Source organism: Rattus rattus, chromosome 18 (genome assembly GCF_011064425.1).
Source record: "Rattus rattus isolate New Zealand chromosome 18, Rrattus_CSIRO_v1, whole genome shotgun sequence".
Taxonomy (NCBI): Eukaryota; Metazoa; Chordata; class Mammalia; order Rodentia; family Muridae; genus Rattus; species Rattus rattus.
Window position 1 is genome coordinate 41,627,030 of NC_046171.1, and position 15,916 is coordinate 41,642,945.

General features: G+C 48.3%; 1 protein-coding gene across 1 annotated transcript in view; it reads right to left on the reverse strand.

Annotated features, from left to right (window-relative positions):
- Positions 1 to 15,916, reverse strand: part of Armc2 (armadillo repeat containing 2) — a 98,904-nt gene that overhangs the window by 36,703 nt on the left and 46,285 nt on the right. The window contains exons 9-10 of the mRNA XM_032888994.1: positions 15,458 to 15,681; positions 1,446 to 1,591 (exon numbers count right to left, since the gene is read on the reverse strand). Of these exons, the coding sequence (XP_032744885.1) occupies positions 1,446 to 1,591; positions 15,458 to 15,681 (370 nt within the window). The remainder of the gene's footprint in view (positions 1 to 1,445; positions 1,592 to 15,457; positions 15,682 to 15,916) is intronic.

Below are 15,916 nucleotides of genomic sequence, written 5' to 3' on the forward strand. Positions count from 1 at the left end.
GGGGATGGGGAGGGGGAGGGGAGGGAAGTGGGAGGAAGAGGGGAGAGTTTATCAGCACCTGGCTCCTTGCAAACAACCTAGATCAAGAGACTAAAAGTGCAAAGGTGATTAGTGAAGTGTGAGTCCAAGTTCCAACAATGGACACAAGCTTCTAAGAGTGTAGTGCTGGAACTCAGCCACCGAGGAGGTCAGTTCGTGCCGTGGCTCTGCCTCCTGGCTGACAGCATGGCAGTCTGCGGATCTCTAGGTGTCAGCACAGCTCACGTGGAGGAGTGAGTTTACATCAAAAGGGGGTACTGGTCACTGTTCCTGCTCCCCAACCCTTTCCTGCCTGGGCCTGGGAACCAGAGAGCCCGGCTACAGGTGGGAACCGTGAGAATCCCCTCATCCTTCGAAAGTGTAAAAAGAGAGCCCACTTCTGCCACATGGCCCTTATTCCTCTCTTCAGAGCCCCACCATGTCGTCTGTCTGTCTTTCAATGTCACCTAATTGAACCCCATACTCCAACAACCCACTTCAGTGGCCCTCCTGAGCCCCCTTCGGAAACCTTTCCGAAATAACTGTGACAGACTAACTGACACCAGGCTTGAATCAGCCATCTTCTTTTCGAATTAAAGCACCTCAGTAGTTTTTCCAGCACGGCAGTTTGATACGTTTTCTGGTGCACGAATCTCTGTTGCCAAGGGGTGACTAAGCAAAATAAACGAACGCATTGGGCTAGTTCACAGCCCTCCCAAGTGCTAAGTGACTGACCATTAGAGTGACATCAGACTCACACAGGAAATCGGCTTGAATTGGGGCTTTTTTTTTTTTTTTTTGGTTCTTTTTTTCGAGCTGGGGACCAACCCAGGGCCTTGCGCTTCCTAGGCAAGTGCTCTACCACTGAGTTAAATCCCCAACCCCAAATTGGGGCTTTTAAACTGCATTCAAGACTTTGTCTGTAGGTGAACTTTTAAAAGGGAAAATGTCCTGTCCAGTCATATGCAAATACTAGAGAGAACTCAGAATATACGCCAGCATTTGCTCTAGCTTGCTCCTCTTTGGTGTGAAAATAAAATTGACTAGGAACAACACGTGGTGGGAAAGAGTTTGTTTGGCTTACGTTTCTGGTTTCCGCATTACAGCCCCTGTCACTGAGGGAAGGGCGGGAAGGAAGTCAGGTCAGACACTCAGAGAGGAACCTGGAGGCAGGAACTGAAGCAGACCATGAACTTTAGCACATAACTCGCTCAGTCTGCTCAGTAACCCCCCTGCCCAGGATAGTGGGCGGGGTCACCGCATATTAATCAAGGAAACGCCCCGCAGACACGCCCACAGACACGCCCCACAGGCCGATCTGATCTGATGGAGGAGGCAGTTCCTCCACTGAGGTTTCCACTTTGCACCTAGGTTACGAAAACTAACAACTACACGTTTTAAATGAGGTATTTTCTTAGTCTACCTACCTAAAGACTCTGGCGATGTTGGTACAGATGTCCTTGTCGTTCATGTGCTGTTCCATCACTGTGCAGAGATGGGGAAAGGCCCCGATGTTCAGGAGTTTGCTCCTTGTCAGTGGTGAATCGACCAAGTTTCTCAAGGTAGCAGTTGTCTAGGAGAACGTGTGTGCGTGTCATTTTCTTAAAGCTTAAAATAAGGCAGCCTGGCTGGGTGACCCACGCCTCCCCCCATCTATACACCCCACCGCAGGGAAAGGGGAAGGGGGAGGGGTCTGTGCCCAGAAGCTCAAGGCAGGGACAAAAAAAGCCTAAATCAAATGGGAAACGTGGAGGCTGCTGGGTGTAGTGGCATATGCCTGCAATCCCAGCATAAGGAGTCGAGATGAAACAGTTATGAGTTCAAGGCCAGCCTGAGCTACAAAGGGATTGTCTCAAATGGACCAATACAAAGAGATGGAGATGGAATATTAGTATTTTTAGGTAAATAATTTACCAAACCCTCAGAGTTAGAGAACTCCTCGTCTTTGACTGAGCCTGTCATAAACACAGAGTACAGCACATGAGAACCTTCGCACTCAAAATTATTTTTTCAGATTTTATAATTTTATTAAGAAAGAGATTGTGTGTGTGTGTGTGTGTGTGTGTGTGTGTGTGTGTGTGTGTGTGGTGGTGGTGGGGCTGGGGATGCCCATATGCTATAGCAGTCACGTGGAACTCAGAGAACAACCTGTGGGAGTCAGATCTGGCCATCCTGCTTGGTGACAAGTCCCACTGAGCCATCTCACCAGCCCCTAAATTCTTTGTTGTTGTGGCTGTTGTTTTGAGACAGGATCCTGTGTAGCCCAGGCTGGCCTCACACTTGTTAGGTAGATATGGGTGACTTAACTGCTGGTCCTCCTGCCTCTACCTCCCCAAGCTGGGAGGACAGGCATGCATCCCTGCACATGACCCTGCACTCTTAAATTCCTCTAAGTAGCATGGAATAATGAGGAAGCCAGTAGTTACGTAAGACTTTTAGTCTCATTTCATTCAAAGAGGGAGATGCTAAGGTCTTACAAGCTTGTCCTATTTTGTTAAAAGTTTTTTTCAAGAAAGCTTTCTGGGGTTGGGGATTTAGCTCAGTGGTAGAGCTCTTGCCTAGCAAGCGCAAGGCCCTGGGTTCGATCCCCAGCTCCGAAAAAAAAAAAAAAAGGAAAAAAAAAAGAAAGCTTTCTACTTTGGGCTTTGGTCTAAGGGTCAAGAAGAGTACAACTTGGTAAATTTGTAACAGTGGCTTTGTTGTCTAGTAATTTTGTTTTGTTTGCTTGTCTTTTTGAAACAGGGCTTCTCTGTGTAGCCCTGGCTGTCCTGAAACTCCTCTGTAGACCAGGCTGGCCTCAAACTCACAGGGATCTGCCTGCCTCTCCCTTCCCAGTGCTGGAAGTAAAGGTGTGTGCCACCACCCTGCTGTTGTCTAGTGATTTTCATTTTCATTGTGAGCTTTCCCCAGGGGATTCATGGCAAGGTGCTGGTGATGAGTCACCCAGGCCCCCAATTAGAGCCTGGCTTGGATTCTTACCCTCCCACAGTACATTTTCCTCATGGTGGGGTGATACTAACTGGTTATCTTATCATTGTGAGATATGAGGCAAGGTGAGCTGAGGTGAGGTGAGCTAAGGTGAGCTGAGGTGAGGTGAGTTAAGGTGAGCTGAGGTGAGGTGAGGGGAACTGAGGGGAGCTGAGGTGAGCTGAGGTGAGGGGAGCTGAGGTGAGCTGAGGAGAGGAGAACTGAGGGGAGCTGAGGTGAGGGGAACTGAGGGAGGGAGTTGAGGTGAGGGGAGCTGAGGGGAGGTGAGGTGGGGGGAGCTGAACTTGGGTGAGATGAGGTGAGGTGAGATGGGGGGCTGAGGTGAGCTGAGGTGAGGGGCTGGGGTGAGCTGAGGTGAGGGGAGCTGAGGTGAGCTGAGGTGAGGGGAGCTGAGGTGAGCTGAGGAGAGGAGAACTGAGGGGAGCTGAGGTGAGGGGAGCTGAGCTTAGGTGAGATGAGGTGAGCTGAGGGGAGGTGAGGGGAGCTGAGGTGAGGGGAGCTGAGCTTAGGTGAGATAAGGTGAGGTGAGATGAGCTGAGGGGAGCTGAGGGGAAGGGAGCTGAGGGGAGCTGAGCTTAGGTGAGATGAGGTGAGGGGAGGTGAAGGGAGCTGAGCTGAGGTGGGGGGAACTGAGCTTAGGTGAGACGGGGCGAGGTGAGGTGAGCTAAGATTAGGTTTGTGATGTCCACAGTGTCCACTACACAGGGTAGGCCTGTCCCCACCCCTACTGAAGAGCTTCACCCATGGGTGCAGAGGAGGGAGCATGGGCCTGAGAGTTGAATAATCACTCTCCCCACTGAGGTATGATTAGGGCAGTTGCTCATGCTGTGCCTCCCCCCTTTATATCCTCATCAGTGGGGAGCAAAGCGGGCTTCCCCTGGTTACTTTCTGGGTGGTAGGAGGTATGGGACTGTACAGATGTAGGAATGGTTTATGTGTGCTGCAAAGCTCTATGTAAGAGTAAAGCTTTGTGGTCGGCACAGCGCGCCTTTAAAAACAATCAACAAAAACCACACACGCCTGAAATCTCCGTGTTTGGAGGTGGAGAGTGGAGGATCAGGGAATCAAGCCTAGCCTTCACTACAGAAAGAGTAGGAGGTCTGCGTGGGCTAGGAGATCCTCCCTCAGAATCCAACCAAACCAAATAAACAACAAAAAAACTAATGGGATGCCAGGTACCCTTGATTAGCTTTTCTTTTGTATCCATGAAGTTAAATCTAACTGATTAAAATACAACTGTCGGAACCCAGAAAACTTGCAAATGTCCCAAATGAACATGTTCAAGGCATTGGTAGTTGACTCTTGTTTTTTTTTTTTTTTTTCCGGAGTTGAGGACCGAAGTCAGGTCCTTGACCTTGCTAGGCAAGCACTCTACCACTGAGTTAAATCCCCAACCCCCCAACCAAACCCCCCCGCCCGACAGTTGACTCTTAAGTTCTTCCTTGAAAGCTCTGATGTCCCAAACATCGGCAGGGAAATAAACTCCAGTGGACCATGGCCCTCCATCAGCATCCACTAAGCTTGGGCCTGGGTCTTTGTGAGACTTTATAGGCCGTCCTACAAATCCCAGCCTGTGGCTGCTGTAAAATGGAGCGTAGGTATCACTTGAGCTCCTCCAATTCCCCTCCAGAAATAGCACTGCTGGGTTAGCTCGGTCTAGCTCAGTGGCTCTCAGCCTTCCCAGCGCTGCAACCTTTTAACACAGTTTCTCATGTTGTGGTGACCACCCAACCACAATTATTTTTGTTGCTACTTTGCAACTGTAATTTTGCTACTGTTGTGAACTGTAATGTATCTGTGTTCTCCAATGGTCTCAGGCAACTCTTATGAAAGAGGTCAAGGGGTCAAGACCCACAGGTTGAGAACCACTGGCCTAAACGATGGCTCACCCCCCCAACCCCCGAACCAAGAGACAGGAGAACCAGTGCCAGATTGACTCCCAACTTTCTCCAGGGCAGGCAGAGCCCATGGGAGCCAGGAACACGTATTCTAACAGTGGTATTTCCTTTTCTCTGTCTGCCATGGCTGGAACAGTCACCTTGTTCCCTCACCAACCTCGCTCTGAAGGGCTCACTGTTTTCCTTGGAGCTATTTCTTCTTATTCAAACCCTAATTTATCCCTCCATACTCTCTTATCTCATTGGGAAAAGCTAAAAGTTTTACGATTCTTCTGCTCCAAACACGTCAATTTTATAAATGACCCAGTGGTTGGGCATAATGGCTCACACCTGTAATCCTAGCACTCTGGAGGCTGAGGCAGGAGGATTGGGAGTTGGCATCAAAATGGGTTACATAGTAAGACAGAGCACCCCCAAAAGGCCGGAAGCAGGATTGGAGGTGCAAACATTAGTACAGCATATGTCTGGGGTGCAGGGGTGGTGGGGGATAATACATGCTATCCTGAACACTGTCACACTTGTCAGTTGTGGTGCTGGCAGAAAAATGCATTAAGCTTTTACCCCTGTGTCAAAACTTCCCAGTAACATTCAACATAGGCTATCCTCAGCCTAGGTGCCCAGGCCCACAAAGTCCTCCCTGTTTTCTGCTTTCTGTCAACCGAAGCCCTGGTGGCTGTGTCCATTTTTCCCAGGATCAGACTCAGTGGCACGATCTTGTGATCTGGTTGTTCCCAATCACTCAAAAGTGTACCTCCTGCAACAGACCCCACAAGGACTCTCTGCTGGGCTCTGCCTGCCTCTCTACTCTGGGCCACGAGCTTTAGAGAGGGCAGGTGCTATGTTTGTCTTTTTGACACTGAGCCCCAAGTCAAGGCTGGTACAAACCCATACGATAACAGTTCCACTCCTTCCACACTTCCTCTGGCTGCCACCGTTTCTTCCACAACTTCACTGATTGCCAACCTCTATAGCCACCACCCCCTACTCCCCCACCCCCGCCAGACACCATCTGCCATCTCTCTCTGTGGGGAGGTTTTCAATGGGGTGGCTTTCAATCAAACCACAATGAGGGGCTTCCAAACCTACCCTCTCCTGGTTGCCCAAGACAAAGGGGGAGCATCCACATCCTACAGGCCCTCACTCTCTCAGTCTATGCGTCCATATTACTTCCCGCACCTCCCTCTCTCCCCAGCCCTCCACATAACATGCTTGTCCCCTTCTGATCCATGTCTTTCTGTAACTACTTCTGTCACTCGGCATGCCTTCCTCAACCACTCCTGCAGCCTGATGCTCACATGCAGGGCCCAGCTAAGTCCACTGCTTTGCATGGATGGTTTAGTGACTAGGCAGAGCCTCTTTTCTGTGCCAGCAGCACCCTGGTCAAGTCTCTCCCTCTGCAACATGCATACATATTTATTTTATATACATTATATACACATATATACACTATTATTTTTATCATTATTCATCAACACATATATGACAACCATTATATATATACATATATGTATGTATATATTGTATATATGTGTGTATATCTGTATGTGTACACACACACACACACACACACACACACACACACACACACACACACACACACACACACACACAGCTTCCATGCACCTTCTCCCCTATGGAAAGCTCCACTGGTGTACCATCCTCTTATGTGCTTACTTCTTAAGGATTTATTTACATGTATGTGTTGGAGTGTTTGTGTGCATGTATGGATATGCACCATGTAAGTTCCTGGTGCCCACAGAGGCCAGAAGAGGGTGTCAGATTTCCTGGAACTCACTTTGTAGACCAGGCTGTCTTGAACTCACAGAGATCCCCCTGCCTCGGCCTCCCCGATGCTGCCATAGTCCATTTCTTAAAGCTTTTTGGTGTTTAGTTGCTGGCAGCTGGGTGAATGAAACCCAGAAAAGGGAATGCAGGGAGGATGGAGAAGGAAGGAGGGGGAGGAGAGAGAAGGAAAAAGGAAAGAAAAGGGAGGAGGGAGAAGGAAAAAAGAGGGAGGAGGGAGAAGGGAGAAGGGAGAAGGGAGAGGAAGTCAAAGTTTCCTACCTAAGAAACTCCTGCTAAGTAGAGGTTGGAGTGGGAAACTGGGGGAGGGGCACCATGGTGTAATTACAGACCAGTAATCCCTGTGCTTGGGAAGTAGAGGCGTGGGGATCAGTGAGGAGTTTGAGACCAACCTCTACTACACAGACAGCCAGTTTGAGGCCAGCCTGGGCTACCTTTTCAAAAAAGAGGGACTAAAAAGCATGTAGTTTTTATTTGTCTGTTTTGTTTTTCAAGACAGGGTTTCTCTGTGTAGCCTTGGCTGTCATGGAACTCACTCTGTAGACCAGGCTGCTCTCGAACTCAGAGATCTGCCAGCCTCTGCCTTCCACGTGCTGGGGTCAAAAGTAACTACAGAAGACCTCTTATGGGTCCAGAATGGGCACTGCTCTTGCAAAGGACTGTCCCAGAGTGTTTTAATTTCCTACCCCCACATGTACATACCCACGTACAAATGGACATGTACACAGTGATTTAAAAAAAAAGGAACACACTTCTGTTCTTTAAAAAAAAAGAGAGAGAGAGAGAGAGAGAGAGAGAGAGAGAGAGAGAGAGAGAGAGAGAGAGCTCATTATTTGTAAGAAAGAGCAGGATTGGAAGAGGCCTGGCAGTAGTGGCATTTGGCAGAGGGAGAAGGATCTCTGAGTTCGAGGCCAGCCTAGTCTACAGAGATTACATAAGGAGGTGTGTGTGTGTGTGGGGGGTGCGATGCATGCTGGGAGACCCGAGGGAGAAGGTCTAAAAGGGTCCGGCAGACTGGAAGCCCTCTACTCCAAGAAAGTCCACCAACCTCTGCAGCTACCGCTCTGACTCCCAGTGTGTGGGGCGTTGAGTCCTCCCTCCCCGTGGGGTCTGGTGCTGAGTTCTCAGATCGGTGGTTTTTCCGGAGAAAACCGCAGACGCTCGGATGAGGGGGGTCTGGCTCGACTGCACAGTGACCAGTCGGGCGAGCCCCAAACCTAATTTTGAGCTTCTCTCCAACTCTTGGCGAGATAAGTGAACTCTTGTTGCATAAGTGAACATTTTAAATCCAATAAAAACTCAATGTTGGCTAGCAGGGCATAGAGCTGAGCCAGAACGACCCCTGGCCTGTGCTCTGTGGGTGGGTTAGCCTCCATTCCCAGGGCAGCCCACCCACCGGGCCTGTCTCAAGATTGGAGCAGAGCAAACTTCACTCAGATATGTTTGCTGCCTTCCTACTTCTCCTCCAGTTCCCAGTTCTCCTTAGTTACTGTTACTTCTGGCACATAATCTCTTAAGCGATCTTAAATCCTCCCTTTAAAGACAGTGGAGGTCGAATGATGGGTACTAAGCTTCTAAAGGGTTTGCCCCAGACCGTCCATTTACAACTCCCAACTGTATTTCACCAAGAAACAAAGTAAAAAGCCGGAGCTGCAACTCTTCAATCTGCAGCACGTTAGACAGACAGAGTCAGGAAGCAACCAATGGAAGGCAGCGGGTGAGGCAGAAGCAACCAATGGGAAGGCAGCGGGTGAGACAGAAGCAACCAATGGGAAGGCAGCGGGTGAGACAGAAGCAACCAATGGGAAGGTAGTAGGTGAGAAAGCGTCAGGAAGCAACCAATGGGAAGTTGAAGACGCTGAGCTGATAGTCTTCAAGGGAATTGAACAGAATTCAGTGTCCCCGCTTTTGTTACATGGTGAGCGGAGCGGAGAGGACATAAGGAAAAAAAGGAAGAAAGGGAGAAAGAGTCCATCTTGGCCATGGCTAGTTATCCGCTGAACAATGACCGAGCTCTGCTGTACAGCTTGATGCTCCCTTGTCCAGTGCGCTGTCCTCTGCCAGGTAAGACACCCTGAGAGCCTACTTCGTTGAACGAAGTGAGTCTTGATGTCTCACCATGTAATCAATATTGGGAGGTCTATTCTTAGTGTATTTTGCATTTTGGTGCTGGGGACTGAACCGAGGCCCTTGGTTGCTAGGCAAGCACTCTACCAAGAACCTAAACTCTCAGCCCTAGGAAACCCATTATTTTAAAAGACATTTATTTATTTTATATATATGAGCACACTATAACTGACTTCTGGTGAGAAGAGGGCATCAGATCCCGTTACAGATGGTTGTGAGCCACCAGGTGGTTGCTGGAAATTGAACTCAGGACCTCTGGAAGGGCAGTCAGTTTTCTTAACCACTGAGCCATCTCTCCAGCCCCAGAAACCCATTTTTATAGAGAAACTGCATTAGGAAGATCTTGGGCCTGGGAGTGGTGGCCCACACCTTTAATCCCAACACTTGGGTGCCAGAGACACGTGGACCTCTGTGAGTTCCAGGACACTGTGGTCTACATAGTGAGTTCCAAGACAGCCAGCGCTGTACAGAGAAACTCTGTCTCAAAAAAAAAAAAAAAAAAAAAGGAGATAGTTTATAAAGGCTCAAATAAGCAGCCCACCTCAGAACTCTCCCTGAGCTCCCGGGGCTAAGCAAGACAGAGCATCCCAGAAACTTTACCTCCAGTCAGGGCCAGTGCCATAGGAGATTCATTTTCCCAAAAGCATCTTCCAAAGCAACCTTTGGGCACACTACAATTAAGGAATCTGGAAATCACGATGCTTCTTCAACCCCCACAGTCAAGATTTCATCTTTGATATAGCAAAAGGTGTTATGCAAATGAGCTGTCAGCATCCCACGGGTGACAAACTACTCACCCCATTGGCTGCTCTAAACAGCCCTTGGAGCAGGCAAGAAAGGGAGTCCGTTCTCCTTTGTGAGACGAGGAAACGGGTGCAGGAAGTCAGCAAGCCTGCAGGTGGCCTGGAGTATTAGACTGTGGCCTCCTGTCCACTGCTTCCCCATTCTATTTGTCATTTGTCTGAAAACACATTTACTTTATTTCTCGGTTGTGGGCTACCCATACCTCAAATCCCTCAAGTTTTATTTCAATTACCAATTGCAAAACAGTTCACTTTGCACTGATGCTGAGAAATGATGAGCAGTCACCAGAGACCGCAAGCGGGTTCCGGGAGTGAACAGCCAATCGACACCATTCCTGACCTCAGCTGAACCCGGCTCCCTCTAGTACTAAAAGTACATTCATTCCTTGGACTTTTGCCCAACGGAGACCACATATGTGTCCGAGTCCAAGCCTCTGTGGTAACCCGAGAGGGTTCACGTTGTCTCGCATAGGGTGAATACAGTCTGGAGGAAACAGAAGATACCAACAACACGCGGCGTCACTGCGCACATGAAGACGTGAGAGCCAAGTTTTCCCAAGACTCTCATGGACGTCCATGAATGCACATGCATAGGAAAGTGTTGGTAATTCACAAGCCTGCCAGTGTCTGTGGACCGCATTTCCTGCTATGGCTTTTTCACCTCAGCCGGAAGTACTCCTGCCCCCCACCCCGAGCTGGAAGTACTCCTAGCCCCCAGCCGGAAGTACTCCTGTCTCCACCCCCACCCCAGCCGGAAGTACTCCTGCCTCCACCCCCCACCCCCAGTCGGAAGTACTTCTGCCCCCTCCCCCCAGCTGGAAGTACTCATGTCTCCGCCCCCCCCCCAACACTAGCATGTGCCTATGATCGTTGTTGGGTATCTATTTGCTACCTGGATGCCTCCTTACCTCAGAAAAATGGATATATGACTTGATCCAATTTTTATTGTTGTTCTTTCTCTAGACTGGGTTTCTCTATAGCCATGGCTGTCCTGGAAACCTGGCTGGCCTTGAACTCAGAGATTCTCCTGCATCTGCCTCCCAAGTTCTGGGATTAAAGGCGTGCGCCACCACTGCCCTTCCATCCTCCTAATTTAATAATCATGTGCCATTAAGACCGGAGAGAACTTGGAGGGTGTATAGATTGCACAGAATGTGGAGGCGCCAAAGTAAGGGGAGCCTGCGGGAGATGTGTTAGCAGCCACTGAGAAAGAATGGGTGGGGTCTGCAGTTGTAACTCTAGTAGCTGGGAGAGACAGAGGCAGGAGCATCCCGGGGAGTTCCAGGTCATCCAGAGACATGGAAGTTGGTGGCATATCTTCACTGCTGTGATGGATACATTCACGGCACGGAGGAGCGACAGGGCTGAACAGACACCCTAACTTAATCGCAAGCGAATGGCTCTGGGCAAACGGGGAGCATGGATCCTTAGTTCCCCCCAGGACCTTCCTGGCTGCAGAAGAAATACCTTTAGCATATTCTCCCTCGCCCCACTGTGTGCTCTAACCCTCCTTCCTGATTGGTGGCTTTGTCCAGGCCTGTCCTGATCCCACTTTTCCTTTCCTCTTGTAAAAGTAAGCTGCCGCCACAATATGGTATTTTGTGAAACTCTAGGCACAGACGGAGCCTGGGACTGGGTAGGTCAGCGGCACTTGAGGACTTAGCTATAAAATTCATCCCCCACCCATGGCTATGGGCCCCACCCTTCCATAGTTCAGAACTCAAGGCATTATATGATCATGAGTGCCCAGTCTCCCCACATCTCTGGACTCGCTGTCCTTGGTGAAGCAGTCTGAGCGGCCACTGGGAAACTGCTTCCCAAGGAAAGGCAGAAGGGAAAAGGCAGGGCTCGAGTCTGAATGCCCATTCTCTCATCAAGTGAGTAAGAGGCAGAGGCCAGTCGCTCCAGCAGATAAAGGATTCCTTTACAGGAAGGGAAGTCCCTAAGTGAAGAATGGCCGTCTCATTTCAAAGAACAAATAGACCACTACGATTTGTATGTCATTAAAAACTGGGTTCCCAGCAGATGGACGGAGGTTGCTGTTTCTCATGTGGGGTACAGGTCTCTCTCTCTCTCTCTCTCTCTCTCTCTCTCTCTCTCTCTCTCTCTCTCTCTCTCTCTGTGGATGCAGTATTCTGGGGTGAAGTCACATTGCCTACATTTTATTATGCGTTCAGTATAAAGCAGCTTCTTGCCTGTTTTCTTTCCCTGACCAAATTTCTTTTCTGACATGGGTCTTGTCTGTAGCTCGGGCTGGCCTTGAACTCACACACCGTCTATTTTAGTCTCTCGGATGGTGGGCTTACAGTCTTGGGCTACTGAGTCCGACATTTTTGTTTTAACTAAATAGGAAGGACTGTCCAGTTTTTGGGATTCTGCAAATGGCAAGCATAAAACGAACTCCCTTCCTACCCAGATCTGTAAACGCTCAAACATGGTGATAGCTTGCACGTGGTGTGCACGCACGGCAGGGACATGCTCTTATGTGGCCACAGTGGGCTTCGCTTTCTCCAGCTGCGTAGGACACGGGGTGCAGACCATGGTCCCCACAGTCTCTACCAGATCCTAGGTTCAAAGAAAGATGTTGAAGACAACGCCTAAGCCAGCTGTGATGTGGAGGTGGTGGGTGGTGTGAAGCTCTACTGCGCCCCCTAGAGGAAATGGATGGAAGGGCTGACCCAGTGGGTCCAGGGCTAATCCCAGAGAAGAGAGATGAAAACCAGCAATGCTCCGAGCTAAACAGCAGCAGAGATTTGATTTCAAGTTTGAGGGAGGAGTAGGGCTTGTTTATTCTCTGAGACAACAGCCTGTTATCTAACTCAGACTGGCCATGAACTTGAAATTTTTTGACTTCAAACGCCTGAGTGCTGACATTATGGTCTTGACCACCACGCCTAATTAGTGCCCTCATTTCTTGATCTGACACACGTTGGCTCCTGGTAGCACCAATGTTCCTTTATATCAATGGACTTTATTCTTAACATATAAAATGGCACCACAGACATAGAACAGGTTGGAAAAAAGATGTGTTGACTTAAAAAAGAATGACCAATCTGTGGCATTAAAAAGGGCCCAGATGCCGGGGTACATGCCCATAACCCCCTGGAGAAAGAAAATTACAATCAAGAGGCAGGCCTGAGCTAAACAGAAAGAAGCTTTGTCTCAAATCCCACTACTCAGGGCAGACGTAGGTGGATCTCAGAGCTTGTTCTACAGAGTGAGTTCCAGGACAACCAGAGCTACACAGAAACCCTGCCTTAAAAACAAACAAACAGGGGTTGGGGATTTAGCTCAGTGGTAGAGCGCTTGCCTAGGAAGCGCAAGGCCCTGGGTTCGGTCCCCAGCTCGAAAAAAGAACCAAAAAAACAAACAAACAAACAAACAAACAAAAATTACCCAACAAAGATAAGCCTGATTGAGAATTTGAGGCTAAATTACTATTCAGCTGCTGTGCAGAGACATAAGACAAGGCAACTCTTAGTAACTCTAACAAGTCAAAACTAGGGTCTCCCTTACAATTTTAGAGGGTTATTCCACCATCATCATAGCAAGAGACAGACAGGCATGGTGCTGGAGAAGAGCTGAGAGCTTTACATCCTGATCTACAGGTAGCAGGCAGAGAGAGAGAGAGAGAGAGACAGAGAGACAGAGACAGAGACAGACACAGACACAGACACACAGAGAGAGACAGAGAGAGAGAGACAGAGAGAGACAGAGAGACAGAGACAGAGAGACAAAGAGGCAGGCAGGCAGAGTTAATACGAGAGAGCTTCACTGTCCCGTGTTTTAAAACCTATGAGAGTATTAAAAAGTACTAACTAGACTGTGAACAGTATAAGCTGACTGAACGGACATGAAGAAACCCAAAGGGAAGAGGTGACATAAAACAGATTGACTATTAAAAATACAGACTAGAGGGGCTGGAGAGTGGCTTAGTGGTTAAGGGCACGGGATTCTCTGTCAGAGGACCCAGCTTCAATCCCCAGCCCCACAGGGCAGCTCACAGCTGTTTCTCACTCTAGTTCCAAGGGATCTGATATCTTTACAGAGACATACATGCAGGCAAAACACAAGTGCAATGAAATTATAAATAAATAAATTAATTAATTAATTAATTACAGCCAGGCATACCTCTAATACATGCCTTTAATCCCAGCACTCTAGGGGCAGACATCTCTGAGTTTGAGGCCAGCCTGGTGTACATAATACATTCGAGAAAACACACACACACACACACACACACACACACACAAAAACACACACACACAGACATATATGTATATATATGTATGTATATATATCAGAGACTATATATAATACATTATATATATTATTATAACAAAGTCTATAATGTTGAAGGTATATCCATATAGCTCAGGATAAAAATATCTTGTTATTTTTTGTTTCGTTTTGAGATAGCTTCAAGCTGACCTTGAATTTATGATCCCCTGCCTCAGCCTCCCAAGTGCGTCAGGATTACAGGTGTGTGCCATCACGCCTAGCTCAGATAACTTTTATACTTTTCCTTATATTTCCTACATTTTAACAGAAGCGACCATCACCATATGTAATCATAAGTATTTACTTTCAAGACAAAACTCCCGCTCATGATCCAAAATTCAGCCAACATAAAAAGAACGCTTTATAAGCCCCTCCCACCAAAACATGGTCTTGCCTTGTCTTTGACCAAAAGAGATTTTTTTTTACAATCTTTTCAAAATGGAGGGCCAAAATCTAAAATTAATAATCATCATAAATATTTTAAGAATCTTGAAGTCAGGGTGTAAGTCTAATTTTTAACATGCTCTCCTGATGTCTTGGAGCACTCCAAAGGTTCAATCCTTTCTCGTTAATTGACAAGCACATTTCAAATCCCATGAGTTATTACATCAGAGACGCTATTAAGGGTAAAAATCTCATCTACAAAGGAATGCGAGAGCTAGAGAAGGTTGGGTGGAAATAACTTAACTGTGAAATTTAATCTGTCACAAGAGCAGTAATAAAACTGTAAGCACAGGAAAATTTTTCTTCCTGCTCTGACCAGGTGAATTATACCTGGTTGTTTTATTGCCTGCCTCCCCGAGGTCCTGCATGGCGTCCACGGAGCCTGTTAAAAACTCCACCCAATGTCATTAACTCCTGTGTCATTGCAGACAGGAGGGAGATGTGACCTTAGGCCCGGATTATAAACATTCCCATGGTCTGGCTTGGAAATTCTCAGCCTCACACACAACTCTTGTGCAGAGAGTGCGCCCTCCCCCCACACCGTTTGTTACTTTCTTTCCCTTTGTGGCGGATGGAAACCATGCACTCTACCAGGGACCAGCCTCGTCAGCTTTCGCTTTATTGTCTGTTTTAAAACTGAGCCTTGATTAATTAATTCTCCTGCCTCAGCTTCCTGACTGGGTGGGGTTGAAAGACCTATTTCATGAGGCTCAGTTCAGGCCTTCTTCCCTCCCTCCCTCCCTCCCTCTCTGTATCTTCCCTCCTCCTTTCCTCTTCCTTCCTCGGTCTCAAAAAGCCCAATGACCTCAAGGATGACCTTGAACTCTTGATCCCTGCTCCTCGAAAGCTCTGGGATTCTGGGTGCACACCTGCCAAGGCCAGCTTTCAGCCCTGCTTGCTTTGAAGAACTATTGAAGCCAACATTGAAGGTCGTGCTGAAAGCCACAGAATAGCCTCAACAGGGCACACACTGACTGGTCAGGGACCGCTTCTTCCCTTGATCTCCGAGACCCTGGACTGCCCTCATCTGCTGCTACTTTAAATGGTGTCAGGAAACCAAGTTTACCCTCTAACCTTCTCAAGCACGGCACCTACCTGCACTAGCAAGTGGCCAGAATTCGGCGGGCACGCGCCATGCTTCTCTGTGTCCTCAGTCGTTTCCTTTATTAACTGCACCAATATTTCCACCGCGCCTTTGTTGACCATCTCGGTAAGGAATCCTGGACTTCCGGAAATGAATTTCAGAGCCCCCATGCAGTAGAGAAAAGCCTCGGCGTTACTTTGCAGGTCTTCGTCTCTCAGTACCTCCAGTAGAGATTCTGCCAGAAAAGACAGATTTCTATAAGTGTCTAAGTACAACGGCAATTCGACTTGATGCTGGCGCACAGTTTGCAAAATATGTCCACTCAAGGATACGGACAAATACTCCTGAAGATACTGCAGATGGGAGCCTCCGCTACAACACATCTCCACAGTAGTGGTGCGAGCAAAAGGAGGGGCTGCTGCTGTGCGAGCAAGGCTCCCAGGAACAATATTTAGTTACAAAAGTTTCAA